Consider the following 14,044-nt stretch of genomic DNA (forward strand, 5'->3'; position numbering starts at 1 on the left):
AGGAGAGCAGCTGTAGTTACGTTTTATAGTCGTCGGTATATCGGGAGAAAGGCGGGGAAGAAGGTGAGAAAAGATAGAGTGTGCCTTCAACTTCAAGCGTGAACAGGATATATAAGTTCAGAAGGCTCAAGTACTATGTACATTGGGCATATGAAGGTTTAAATATTCACAAGAAATCCGGCAACGGTTGCTAAGTGGCACCTTGCCTCGCTCTTCACCGACGGCGAATCGACAAACAGATGTTTGATCGACACAACCGCATTTTTACAGACACTGCCAGTACCAGTCATTCTGCTTTGTGCAAGTGTGCGGCGCTGCGCAGACCGTTGGTCCGCCGTAGCCAATGCCACCGCACTGCCCGTACCTCGGGACGGTTGGCCCGCCGCCGCCGCCGGTCGTGGTCGGCCGCGCCGAGGAGCTGGTGGACATCGACGTGGTCATGGGCTTGGAGGTCGTGGTCGCCGACGTCGTGGTCGACGTGACGAGGGTGGTGGAGCCGGTACCGCCACCGCCACCGCCGACGCTCCCCTGAGCCACAAAGACGCCGCGGCCGTTGGTGCCGACGTAGACCTGGCCCGGCACGTTGCCGCTGCCGGCCAGGCGTGCATTCTCCATGCGGCCGAAGCCCTGCGCGGCGCCCTGGATGTCGACCCACGGCCCGGCCCCGGCGTCGGCGCTCGCGTGCAGCCGCCGCTGCCCGCCGGGCCCGCTGCCGAGCGCGTACAGCGTCCAGGAGGAGCCGCCCGCGCCCAGCCCGAGGGCGATGTGCTGCGCGTCGGTGAGCCCCGACGCGACGGGGGCGAAAGTGGCGCCCGAGTCGGCACTGCGGAACACGCCGGCGTCGGTCGAGACGAAGACGGCGCCCGCGACGGCCGGGTGCGCCGTCACGTAGCGGACGCCGGTGGCGGCCGGGGAGAGGGAGCCGGCGGCGCGCGCAAAGGTCGCGCCCGCGTCGGTGGAGACGTACAGCGCGGCGGCGCCGGACGAGGCGACGTAGAAGACGCCGGCCCTGCGCTTGTCGGCCGCCACGGACACGGTGCCGGGGAGGGAGGACGGCAGGCCCGAGACGGCGGCGAAGGCGCCCTGGTTCTGCGAGCGGACGACGGCGCCGTTGGCCGTGGCCCAGAGCACGACGGACGCGTCGGCCGACAGGGCCGCCACGCCGCCGTAGTAGTTGGTGTTGGCGCCCGGGTGCACGCTCCACGAGGCGCCGCCGTCCGAGGAGGCCGCCAGCATCGGCTCGCCCTGGGTCTGGCCCACGCGGACGACGCTGTTGGGCTTGGCGCCCGCGTAGTCGACGCCCGAGGACGTGGCCCACTTGGGCGCCATCCAGGGCCGCGCCGGGCTCTTGAACAGGTCGGCGCTCGTCTTGTACGTAAAGCCGGTGATGTCGCCGATGGCGATCAGGAGCTCGGAGCCGCCAGGGGCCGAGGCGAGCTCTAGGACGGCCGTCTCCTCGATGCCGTCGGCCAGGGACTGGATGGTGATGTTGTGGACCGTGTCCCATTTTGTCAGGTCGTGGCCGCCGAAAACGGTCAGACCGGTGCCCTAGAATATGTTCAGTATCAGTCTCACGTTCTCTTTTCACCTCCTGCTAGAGGAAGAACACAAACTGGGACGGGAACTAAAAAAAGAAAAAGGGGTTGGCCTACATATAGCCAGTGGTCGCTGTCAGTCGGGTTGATCTCGAGCGACTCAATCATCCAGCCCAAGCGCTTCGAATCCTGCGAGAGGTGTCCCGTCTCGATCCAGGGGGCTTTGGAAGTTCTGATGGAGTAGTACTGATGCATCTCTGGATATGCGGCCCACTCCCACAGCCTCGACCATGTCGCGCCCGAATCGGTGGACCTAAAGATCTGGGCGTCCGGCCACCACGAGTTCAGAGAGGCCACCACGAGCGTTCCCGGCTTGAGCATGTCGACGCCGAGGCCGCCGAAGCCGTACGTGAGGTCCGCCCCCGACACGGGCGTGATGTCCTTCCACGTCGACTTGGCGAGATCGTACCGGTACACGGCGCCCTTGGTGCCGTCGAAGGGGCCGGTGCCATCCGCGTAGGTGACGTAGAGCGCCTTCTCAGCGGGCTGGATCTTGGCCTTGTGGGGGAAGTAAGCCTTGGGCTGGCCGGCGACAGGCGCCCAGGTGCTGCCCCCGTCGTTGGTGACGTAGACGGATGCCGTGATGTTGTCGGCGGTGCCGACGAAGATGCGGGACGTGGCGCCGGAGCCGGGCAGGACGGGCGAGGTGGGGTCAAAGGTCACCCAGGTCAGGCCCTGGATATCGCTTTGGTACCCGGTGGTGTCGGCCGGGTTCTGGGCAAAGGTGCCGACGGCGGTGAACGAGGTGACCTTGGAGAAGGTGACGCCGCCGTCGGTGCTCTTCCACAGGCCGTTGCCGCTGCGGGCGCCGAAGAAGAGGATCTTGCCGTTGTTGGGGTCCACGGCGAGGCGCTCGCCCAGGCCGCGCCCCGGCATGTTGCCTCCGACCTTGAAGGGGAGGGTGGAAACGGACCAGGTGGCGCCCTTGTCGGAGCTGCGGACGATGGAGCCATTGTCGGGGTCCCAGCTATTGGTGTAAAGCCCGGTGGCGGCGTAGACCTTGTTGGGGTCTTTAGGGTCAAGCGCAACCGCGTCGACTCCCAATTTGCTCCTGAGTGCTGGTCAGTTGATGCTTTCTACCGAGTGGAAGATGCTTGACAGAGGGTAAAGGCAGGGGCACATACCATCCGGCGTTGGTGGCGAGGCTGTCCGTGACTGCAGTCCACGAATCGTCCGAGTTAAGCTTGTAAAGACCACCGATATCGGTCCGCGCATAGGCCACGCCCTTGGCAGTCGGGTGGAAGACGATTCCGGGGACGAAACCTCCGCCGCCGCCGATCTTGACGTTCTTCCAGGTGAAGGCAGCCTGGATAGGGGCCACCGCTGCGGCGAGCAGTTGCAGAGCAGGGATGATCCTCATGATTGGAGGCTGTTTGAAAGAATGACCAGAAGCTGTCCGGGAGGATGTGGGAGACTGCCGCTGTGGCCGGGACAACAACGCCAAGGCATCGGGGCAGGAGAGGACCCTTGATATAGGCTAGGCACATGGTAAAATTGCATCATCCCGAGCCCGAGAGCTTGGGAACAGCGGCGCGAGCAAGCGGACGACTGCAGGACGGCCGTCTTAGGCTGCAGGCCCGGAAGACAGGCCGGTGCGTGATTCTGCTGCTGGGCCGGGTTTCCGAGGAAGATTGGCAGGGCAGCAGTTAACTGCAGTGCACAGAGACCAGATTCCACGAATAGGAGCCATTGATGGGACAGTCATAAACACAGAGCATGTGTCTACGATGGAGGACAGCATCAGTTGTGGTCGGAAGAAGAGGGGAACGTGGAACGGTCGTTCGGGAGGGAAGCCTCCGCGCTCGCTTGATTCCTTGTGGGCTATCCCTGATTCTTCCTCGAGTGTCGACATGAGCAGATTCCAGGGGTAAAAGGGTGCTGTTCTTTTGGCTGTGCCATCGGGCACATGGCCGTCGCCTTCTAGCAGGGAATTTGACGATGACTAGATACACAGCGTATGCCTTCGTTCATTGGGTAGGTGTTCTGTCTCTGTGTTTTGATCAGGTACAGTAGGTTGAGGTGGTGGTTGCTTTGTATTTTTCGTATTTTTCGGTTTTTTTTTTGTCTCCCCGTTGGCCAGCTCCCTGTCATTCCACACGTGGCCCATGCAGCAACGAAACAGTGGCGGAGCGCAGTTCCAACTACCCCAGCTCACAACAATGCTCAATTGCCGAGAACGTTTTCACAAAAGTGCAGCAAAACACCAAAGAAGCGGGTGGTTCACCGTGCTTGTCAGCCAAAAACACAGACGGCGGCAGCCTAAGAAGTCAAGCATGCACACCAAGCCGGCCAAGCGCCACTCAGGTGGACGCTTGTGGCCTTCCCCGCAGCCTCTCATGCCTCTGTCCCCGCGTCGTGGGGTCACGCGTGGGTCGGTCGGAGGATCAACCGTGGATGTGGAGCCGCTAGGCCACCTGCCCCTTGTCCGTGCAGGATCAAGGCAGGTGGTCAAGCGGGAGGAGGCGGCTTTGGCTTCTCCTGCTCTGTCGTGGTGAGTGACTGAGACATACGACTTGTTCACACTCAATCAGTTGCCTCTTCCCGACTCCAACGTCGCCAGTTTGTTGCAGAGCTGGTTTCTCATCTGGCTATTCAAACAGACTCATTGTGATCAGGCACTGGTGGCCGTCCTGGCAGACCAAAGCGCAGGCGCTCAATTAGCTTTCTCTCCCTTGCTCTTACCTCGGCTCAACACACCATTTCCATCTCCAACACACACCGAAGATCATGTCTTCGCCTAGGTCGACGTCGTCCCTAGACTCCCAAAGTTGGGTTGAGCTTCGGCTCAATGTCCTGGGACATATCGATGCTACCGACAGCGATGTTGTTCCCGATTCTGCCCCCGACCCTGAATCTGACGCTGGCACCTACGCCGGCTCGCTTCCAGCTGCCTTGGAGGCGCCGGCGTCTGCCCAGAGCGACGCCGTCATCGTCTTTCCTCCCAAGACCCCCGACTGGAACAACCTCAAGGTCATCCACCGCAACACCCTCGAGCCTCGCAGCTACTTTTTCCTCTATGGCTCCGAGAAGGACGCTCTGTCTCGGGACACATCCCGCTCCAAGAGCCAGCTACTCTCGGGCAAGAAGTGGAAGTTCAGCCTGTCCAAATCCCCCTACCAGGGTGACATGGACTTCTATCGCGAGTCCTTCGATTCTTCTCGGTGGGCCGAAGTCCACGTTCCGGGAATGTGGAATCTGCAAGGCTTTGGCAAGGGCCCGCAATACACCAACCTCGACTTCCCCTTCCCCGCCGATCCGCCCCACGTACCACTCGACGATAACGAGTGTGGTCGCTATATCACCCACTTTGAAGTCGCCGGGGATCTCAAGGGCCACCAGATGCGCCTGAGGTTCGAGGGTGCCGAGACTGGCTTCACCGTCTACGTCAACGGCCATGATGTTGGCTACTCCCAGGGCTCTCGTAACCCCAGCGAGTTTGATGTGACCAAGTACCTGAAGTTTGGAAAGACCAACATGCTCGCCGTCGAGGTCTACCAGCGCACCAACGGCATCTACCTTGAGGACCAGGACCACTGGTGGCTGGCTGGTATCATGCGTGATGTGTACTTGCACGCCTGGCCACAGCCCGCCCACATCGAAGACTATTACGCCCGCCCCATGCTTGATGGTCTGTACCAGGATGGCGTGCTCCAGGTTGACGTCGACCTCAGTGCCAAAGCAAAGGTGCATCTCAAACTCCTCGACGCTGACGGGAAGGAGGTCGTCAAGGCCAGCCAGACGGCCAAGTCCAAAGCCGTCTTCGAGATGGACATTGATAGGCCTCACAAATGGTCGGCTGAGCGTCCTTATCTCTACACGCTCGTGCTTTCGGTAGACGACCATTATGTGGCGCAGCGGATTGGCTTCCGCAGGACCGAGCTGGTTGACGGTATCTACTGCATCAATGGCCACCCCATCAAATTCAGGGGCGTCAACCGGCACGAGCACCACCCGGACTCTGGCCGCGCCGTCCCCTACGACTGGATGGTCAAGGATCTCTTGCTCATGAAGACTCACAACGTCAACGCTATTCGGACGTCCCATTACATCAACGACCCGCGCATGTACGACGTTGCCGACGAATTGGGCCTCTGGATTCTCAACGAGGCTGACCTGGAGTGTCACGGACTTGGTGTCATCGGTGGCGATGCCGGCAGCTATGCCTCTGACAACCCAGCCTGGGAGGACTCGTACGTCGACCGCGCGCGTCAGATGGTGCAGCGAGACAAGAACCATGCCTCTGTCATAATGTGGTCTTTGGGCAACGAGTCCTTCTTTGGACGGAACCACGTGGCGATGTACAAGTACATCAAGAGCGTCGACAAGTCTCGCCTCGTCCACTACGAGCCCGACGGGTCCGCGTCCACGGTTGACATAGTCAGCCACATGTACACATGGCAGTCCGACGTCATCAAGATGGGCGAGGAAGAGAACTGGACCAAGCCTGTCGTCTTGTGCGAGTACGTCCATGCCATGGGCAACGGCCCAGGCGGCGTGACCGAGTACGTCGAGGCCTTTTACAAGTACCCTCGACTTATGGGTGGCTTCGTGTGGGAATGGGCGAACCACGGGCTGCGGACCAAGAATGCCGATGGCGAGGAGTACATGGGATACGGCGGCGACTTTGGGGACGACCCGCACGACAAGAACTTTGTCCTGGACGGACTGCTCTTTTCCAACCACACCCCAACACCCGGATTCACCAACTACAAGAAGATCATTGAGCCTGTCCAGAGCCTGAGCCTGGATGGCACCAGAGTGACCATCATCAACCGCTATGACACAGTCGACCTCGATCATCTCAAGTGCATCTGGTCCTTTGTGGGTGATGGCGTCCATGTGAAAGGCGGCGAGATCAAGATCCCTCAAGGTCAGTAAGCGGCTGTAGCGCTATGATTCCTTGATGCTGCCCGGGTATGCATATACTAACCAGTCGCAGGCGTCAAACCTCACACCAAGGCGGTCTTGAAGCTCGACAAGCTTCCCGCCCCGCCTGCTGGTGAGGCGTACTTACACCTAGACTTTATGCTACGCGAGGATACCAACTGGGCCAAGGCCGGGCACGTTGTTGCTTTTGGCGAATTCCGCCTGACGCCTCCCCTTAGCTTGGCCCATGTCCATCGGCTCTCGATCCCGACCGAACACTGCCCAACAGTACAGGCGGTGTCAGGGGGCTCCAAGCTTGTGATCACGAGCGCTTGGGGCACCGTATGGGAGTTTGACCAGTCCATAGGAGCCCTAACGTCTTGGATGCGACGGTCGGAGCCTGGACACAACATCATCTCGGAGCCCACATCGTTTGCACTCTATCGCGCCTTGACCGACAACGACCGAGGCTGCTGGCAAGGCCAGGACTGGCGTGCTCGTCGCATGCACCAGCTTAAGACGCACATGTTGGAGTCGCGGTACGTGAGGCGGGCTATCACGGCAAGCGGCGGCGACGGCGGCGTCGAGGTGGTGGTGAAGCACCGCGTCGCGCCGCCGGTGAAGAACTGGTGCCTTCTTACCACCACCTCGTTCCGGTTCGCGGGCGACTCTGTCAGCATCCGGGTCCAGGCTCATCTCGACGGCAACGAGCGCCCACAGACCTTTGCGCGCTTCGGCCTGCGCCTCGGCCTCGTGGGCTGCGAGTCGGCCCGCTGGTTCGGCCGGGGCCCGGGAGAGTCGTACAGCGACAAGAAGCTGAGCCAGGCCTGGGGCAACTACGAGGAGGCGGTCGACGACCTGTTTGTCGACTACGAGTACCCCCAGGACGGCGGCAGCCGATCCGACGTGCGCTGGGTCGAGTTCCTGGGCAGCGGCGACGGAGACAAGAACAAAAAGAACAAGACGCGGCTGCTGCGGGCGCGATTCGGCGACCTCGACGGCGCCGGGTTCCAGGCGCTGCACTACGGCACCGAGGACATGGACGTGGGCGAGCACCCGTACGAGCTGTACAAGCGCAAGCGGGAGGACACGGTTGTGCACCTCGACTGGGCGCACCACGGCATCGGGTCGGGATCCTGCGGCCCGGCCGCGCTGCCCCAGTACGAGCTCCGGGCTGACAAGCAGTTTGACTTTCACCTGCTGCTGGACTGAGTCTGCGTCTCGGTGGGATTGGAGAGGACGGGACATGGCGTCTTGGAAATAGTCTCAGGCTAGGATTTCATGTCTCAATTTGGAGTGTCTCATATCAGACCATGCTAGCAGCTCATGTAGCCCACAGAATGTCACGGCGGCGTGGCAATATCAAGAGTATTTTTTACTCTCTTTTTTCTCTCTCTTTGCGCCATGACCTAGTTCCCCTTGGTACTTTCCTAGCTTATGGGCCTTTGCTCTGTCCTCAGTACCTTTTGGTTGGGCACAATTCTACCATACCCAGTGATTGCTCAAGTGACAGATCTCACTGCGGCGCGCCTGTACGCACATGTAAATAAGTAAGCAAATACCAGACAGACCGAGCGCGCCTCAGATCGAGACTTTTACCTTGCCGCTCTTACCGCTACGTGGTGCCTAAGCTGTAGGCCCTCGCAGACATGCTGCAGCAGGTCCCGGCGCGGACGCAAACCTCGGGGTGGCATGAGACGTTGAATTTTTTATGCACAAGACGCACTAATCATGGACGCGCATCGAGTGTCTCTGTCCACGGAAACGAAAAGAAGGGTATCTCTGTGGGAAATATATAATGCCAAGACTTGCCATTATATCCGTTCGGGAGCGGGCCTCTACATGGGCTGGACCACCCGTGCTCCTCCTCCTCCTCTTCCTCCTCTTCCTCCTCTTCCTCCTCTTCCTCCTCCCTCCTTTCCACAACGCCCCCGCTTCCAGCCCGGCATCGCACATGCAAACAAAATCACGAGCTCCTGCGGCCGTAGGGCTCAAAGGGGAACAGGGCGCTGACGACGGCCATGCCGACAAAGAGCGCGGCGCAGACGTACATGGGCGCCGTGGTCCTCGTGTCCCCAAACGTCGCCACGACGTTGCTCAGGATGCCCATGACGCGGTTGCACGCGACGGCCACGCCGTTGCCCGTGGCGCGGTGCGCGCTCGGCAGCACCTCGGGCGTGTAGGCGTATAGGGTGCCGTAGTAGATGTTGAGCAGGAAGCCGATGGTGCACGAGAAGGCCAGGTCCTGATCCGCCGTGCGCACCTCGGTGTAGCCGAGCAAGAAGGCCATGGTCGCCAGTGCCCCGATCACCATGGTGTAGCGCCTGCCCAGGATCTTGACGTTGCAGAGGAAGCCGGCGAGGACGGGGCCGAAGATGCCCGAGACGTTGACGAGCATGTAGTTGCGCCACCTGCTGTAGGTCGACACGTCGAGCGCCGCGCCCCGGGCCGCGAGGTAGTCGGGCAGGAAGACGTAAAAGAGCGGGTAGGCGAGCCCGATGAGCGTCCACGACAGCCAGACCATCAGGGTCGAGCGGGCGATGAGGGGCGTGGCGAAGAGGCCGCGCAGGTGCACCAGGGTCTCGCCGACCGAGAAGCGGTTCTTGCTGTGCGCCGACTGGACGTCGCCGCAGGCCACGAGCTGCTCGGCCGTGAGCGTGAAGGGGCGGTTGTACTTGGACGCGATCGCCTGGAGCGCCTCGACGGCCCCGGCATCATCGCCGATGCCCAGGAGGTACTTGGGGGTCTCCCGGAGGCGCACGACGGTGACGCGAAGGACCGACATGACGAAGACGAGGGCGCCACCACTAAAAAATACATAGCGCCAGCCCATGTTGTCCTGGCGGGGGCACGAGGCTGCCGTAGCACAGTTCCACTCTGGAGGAGCTGCAGGGAGAGAGTACCACATCAGCTTCCTGTGGCGTAATGGTAAAAATACGGCGACGAGGGGCGAATACTGACGCAGAAAAGCCCAACCCAGCGCGCCGGCTACGAACTGGCCGACACCCCACCAGCAGGCCATCAAGGTCAACACCCACTGCTTGTCCGACGGAAGGTATTCGAGGAAGACGGTGGTGTCGAGGACGAGGTTACCGCCGCCGCCAAAGCCGACGAGGGCGACGAAGACGCCGAGCCCGGCCCAGCTGGGCATCGCGCCGGCGATGATGGCCGACGCCGAGCAGATGAAGAGCGAGCAGTTGAAGGCCCAGCGGCGGCCGATGATGTCGGCGCCGAGGCCCCAAAACAGGGCACCGAAGAGCATTCCGCAGTAGGCAGCGACATTGAGGCCCTTGTCGTACTGGCCGGGCCCGCCGAGCTCCTTGAAGGCCTGGGCGGCGACAATGGACTGCAGAAGCAGTATCAGAGAGTCGACACCGTAGCCGAAGCCGTTGAGCACGAAGAGCTTCATGTGGTACGGCGTCCAGCCGATTTGATCGATTGCCTGCGTGGTGTCCACGGAATCAACCAGTGGTTAGCGAGCGGTTCGTTCTTGTTTGATAGCCGCAGTGTGGGCGTGACAAACATTGTTGATAAGGTGCATCTTCATGTTGAGGGCCGGGTCGAGGTCATTCTGAGATAGGATGTCATCCCCCTTGAGAGACAGGTCCTCGACACCATCCGCGCCGGGAGCCTTGTCGCCTGCGACGACAGCCTTGCCATCCTGGCCCTCTTCCAGCTTGGGACTGGTACTCGGTGAAGCCATAGCGGGCGCCTGCATCTGCTGGGAGGGATGTGTAAACCAGCGATGAGTGCGGGGACGAGAAGAAAGAATCGGAGAGAGAAGAGCAGTGCGACACGAGCCACATGCGCGACAACGAGGCGAGCCGCGTCTGTTTATTTCTATTCGAAAAGATGCAGCAAGAAGATTCAGCCCACTGACCCCTGGTGGCTTGCGTGCAGAAAAACCAAGAACCAGGGAAATTCCACCGCTGGGGCGCACCCTTTGTGGAGCGGAACCGCAGACACGCATAGCAGTCTACCTCACGTTGAGCCGCCGTGCAACGCTATTGGTGTTAAGCAGCTTGACCGCATCCCACGCAGACGTTTGAGCGAGGTTGCATGCAAACAAGCGGGTGATCGGCTCTCCAGTGTGGGGGGCAGCCTCTGTCAAACGGCAGCGTGCGCTCTTTTCGAGCACGACGTCATAGCCCCGATGACTCGCATGTTCCCTTAACCTTCAGACCCTGAGTGGGCATGCATGAATCCTGGAGGAGCCCAGCCCAGTCCTTGGGTATCGCTGTCTAATCGGAGTGCAGGCCCTGGGGCGAGGCTTTGCTGCCACGGCCCGAGCCTTGTGTAGAACACCTACGCCACGCCAGCATCTAAGCTGGGCGGAGACATATTTCCGAGGCCGGATGCCAAGCCCAGCCCTGGGTACGGCTGTTCTCCCGACCAGACTGATATCCTGGGTTCCCCTGCTGACAATGTAGCCAAAGCATGGGAGAGAAAGCAAAGCGGTGAGTGCGATCAAGACGCATCAAGGGCTTCATGCTGTGAGATTTTCTTCCCACCCCCGCTCGGACCCTGCTGCAAATGGGACGTTGGCTCCGCCTGCCCCTCACTTCACCCCGCTGAGGCGCAGAGGGAAACAATGTGCTCCGGGATGTCGGTCTTGGCCAACGTGCTCGCCCCGCTCATGAACTGCAGAAGCAGCCCGGCCTCCATGTGCCAAGCCATATGGCAGTGGAACGCCCACAGGCCCGGGTTGTCGGCAATGAAGCGAACCAGCACCCACGAATAGGGCTCGATCGTCACCGTGTCCCTCCGGGGTCTATCGGCAACAGACGGTCCCGACACGGTAACCTCGCCGTGGTAGCGTGTCCAGTTAAAGGCGCCACCACCCCTTTCCATGATCCAGAAGTCGTGCCCGTGCAAGTGGAAGGGGTGGCTGCCGTCGTCAAGGCTATACACCAGCAGGTCCACAACTTCGGTGGTGTCGTGGCTGACCCCGACCACGTACTGGTCTTGCTGGAATACCCCAACCCGGCCTTCTGGAGCCGGTATCGACCAGCTCGCCGCGACGGGAGATCTCAAACCCTCGACCGCGTCCAGCAGCGTGGTCGAGTTACTCTGCGGCTTCCAGGTGACCGTCTCGTTGGCTTTTGCGTATGACATTTGATTCGCGCCGATGGCAAAATGGAAATCGACGGCGACGAATCGAGTCGCTGGTGGTGGCGGTTTTCTGACCAGAGGCACAAGTGTTGCATCCTCCGGATCCTTGCAGACGACTGCGTTCGCCTCCCCCTGCCAGTCAATCGACTGCGCAGGGTCAGGAGCGAGAGTGGCGTCCGTCTTGCCGCCGTAGGAGAGAACTGCTCTTGTCGTCGAGTCCAGCACCGGGTTTTCGTCTCCTTTGAAACAAAACTTGACCATGGCCGCTCGAATCCAGTAGTTAGCATTCGCTTCCTGGTTAGTATCCAGAACGGCACTGTATCGTTGGCCGACGTGGATTGGCAGTCGGTGGGTTGTGTGTGGTCTGGTTAAAGTGCTGTCGGCCTCGATGACACTCAGAGAGTGTTTGTCGACGGAGAACTCGAAACTAGCAAAAGCCCCGCCGTTGATGAGGCGGAGGCGGGTCTTGGTGTGCTATTGACCAAAGGGGCGGGGTTAGGGGGGCTTTCAAGCAGGGCAAGTTTGGAGCGGGATAACTGACAGGTTCCAAGGTAAATACAGAGTGCGAAACGTTGCCGTAGCACGATTTACCAGAGTCGGGGCCGTAGCGAGCGCAGTCGAAGCTATTCAAGAGTCAGTGAGAAGAAAGACCTGCGATGCACCCGGTGTATGAGCATACTAGTTGCGTCCGTTGATGAGCCCAGACGAGGGGATGGGCTCATTGTTCTCCACATTGGGCGCCATGTACTTGGCAATATCGACTTTGCTAGTGTCGTGATACCAGTCTTGCAGGAGGAGAACCCTGTCATGCTGGTAGGTCTCGCGGAGAGCTGCCTCCTCTGGGGCGTGGATGACCATGGGCCCCAGGACGCCATCGATGGCCTGGGCCGAGTGATGAGCATGCCACCAAAAGGTGCCAAACTGGCCGTCAAGGGTGAAGTTGTAGAGCAGCGACTGTCCAGGGGGGATGCCGCACTGGGTGACGCCGGCGGTGCCGTCAAACCAGGGGGTACCCCGCTGGTGGATCCCGTGCCAATGGATGGCGGTGGGCTCAGAGGCGAGCATGTTGGTGACGTTCACCAGGATCCTGTCCCCGCGGTTGGCCTCGATCAGGGGCCCGGGGAACTGGCCGTTGACCAGCAGCATGTCACGGACGACGCCGTCTGGCCAGGCCTTGCCCTCGGTGATGACAAATTCGTAGCTCCTGGTTGTCGGGGCGGCGTTGAAGTCCCAAGCCATGTCCAGAAGGTACTCGCGGTCCGTGTTCAGCCTCCATTCCTCAGGCCTGCCGGGCTGGACGGGAAGTCCCGGCAGGCGAGGAGGGGCTGGACGGGTGTGATTGGGTGGGCCGACGAAGCCGAAGAGCGGTGCGGCCCGGAATCTCAGGCCAGACTTGAGCCCGAGCGAGAGGACGATGATGTTGATGGCCACGACCAGGCCGATGATGGCCGTGGTGCGCGGCGAAAGGCCCCGCGTCACCATGGCGGCACGAATAGAAAATGGCTGTTTGTTGGCTGGTATCACGGGGGTGCAGCCATAAATGGGAGCATGGCACTCAAGGGGGCAGGTTGAGGCTGGCCCCAAGATTGCAGTGTTGGATTGAGGTGGTTGTCGCTTTTGCACAGTGGCTTGATTGAACCCAGGCAGGCTGGCCAGCTGGCTGGGCCTCAAAATTCGTCCATGCGTGCAGGGTCTCGTGGTCTGCGGAGGAGGGGTGGCTTTCCCCATTTGAGTGGGGTGGGGGCTGGTGGACCGTACCCGCCATCAGTCCATAGGTTTCAAAGGCGGGAAAAACATTCCTTCCTGGCCTAGAACTTCTGCGCTTCACACAGTGATCAATACCAAGAGACCTAAACTCCAGATCCCTGAACGAGGTGACCTAAACGAAGAGATGGATCACTCTATCCCGTCGCACCACACACATCTCGCCATGGCAGCGACACGGCAAGCGGGATGGCCCTCAGGAACGCCATGCTTAGCCCTCGTTTGTGTCCAACTATGATCTCACCAGGGCGCACACCATGCACCTGCCGTGCAATGTATACAGCAACTCGGAATCCGGTTAGCATGGAGCCGGATAGCAAACAAATTCGTCTGCATGTCGCATCTAAAGTAGCGGCCCCGGCAAGTCCAAAGCGGTCCGTTTCCCTCGCGCGAGCATCTTGAGATGGTTTGTGCTAATGGAGGCGAATATGAAGATAGATCAGGCTAGTGGGCAGATCGCATTGTCTTCTTTTGGCCTGGGCTTCGCACAAAGACGGCAAAACGGCATCAACGATTTTGCTCTGCGGTTTTTTTTGTTCCGTTTCCAGGCTGCTGCAGCACCAGTCAGCAGTCAGCCACGATCAAAATAGCGGCCCCAGCCCTGCACGTCCAATCATGTCTCAAAGGCTTACCAGCATGTGCCCGGCACAAGGTACACCACCTGAGAGGTATCACTCAGCAAAGTCAGTCCGGCCAGCACGCAGACA

At 60.5% G+C, this 14,044-nt stretch overlaps 4 protein-coding genes across 4 annotated transcripts; 1 reads left to right on the top strand and 3 right to left on the bottom strand.

Moving 5' to 3' along the window:
- Positions 1-264: 264 nt before the first annotated feature.
- On the bottom strand, positions 265-3,077 carry GGTG_00152 (xyloglucanase; the record flags this gene model as incomplete). The annotated part of the gene is made up of 3 exons (XM_009217893.1): positions 2,720-3,077; positions 1,653-2,646; positions 265-1,548 (listed from the first exon to the last, which is right to left on the bottom strand). Exons 1-3 carry the CDS (start codon positions 2,953-2,955, stop codon positions 265-267), a joined length of 2,514 nt encoding a protein of 837 aa, XP_009216157.1. The 5' UTR covers positions 2,956-3,077.
- Positions 3,078-4,076: 999 nt separating this feature from the next.
- On the top strand, positions 4,077-8,061 carry GGTG_00153 (hypothetical protein). Its single transcript, XM_009217894.1, has 2 exons — positions 4,077-6,465; positions 6,535-8,061. The coding sequence occupies exons 1-2, from the start codon at positions 4,323-4,325 to the stop codon at positions 7,671-7,673; spliced, it is 3,282 nt and encodes a 1,093-aa protein (XP_009216158.1). The 5' UTR covers positions 4,077-4,322; the 3' UTR covers positions 7,674-8,061.
- Positions 8,062-8,427: 366 nt separating this feature from the next.
- GGTG_00154 (hypothetical protein) lies at positions 8,428-10,164 on the bottom strand (the record flags this gene model as incomplete). The annotated part of the gene is made up of 3 exons (XM_009217895.1): positions 8,428-9,347; positions 9,423-9,903; positions 9,985-10,164. The coding sequence occupies 3 exons, from the start codon at positions 10,162-10,164 to the stop codon at positions 8,428-8,430; spliced, it is 1,581 nt and encodes a 526-aa protein (XP_009216159.1).
- An 860-nt stretch (positions 10,165-11,024) lies between these two features.
- On the bottom strand, positions 11,025-13,055 carry GGTG_00155 (hypothetical protein; the record flags this gene model as incomplete). The annotated part of the gene is made up of 3 exons (XM_009217896.1): positions 11,025-12,047; positions 12,115-12,196; positions 12,253-13,055. 3 exons carry the CDS (start codon positions 13,053-13,055, stop codon positions 11,025-11,027), a joined length of 1,908 nt encoding a protein of 635 aa, XP_009216160.1.
- Positions 13,056-14,044: the final 989 nt, after the last annotated feature.

Source organism: Gaeumannomyces tritici (assembly GCF_000145635.1).
Source record: "Gaeumannomyces tritici R3-111a-1 unplaced genomic scaffold supercont2.1, whole genome shotgun sequence".
NCBI lineage: Eukaryota > Fungi > Ascomycota > Sordariomycetes > Magnaporthales > Magnaporthaceae > Gaeumannomyces > Gaeumannomyces tritici.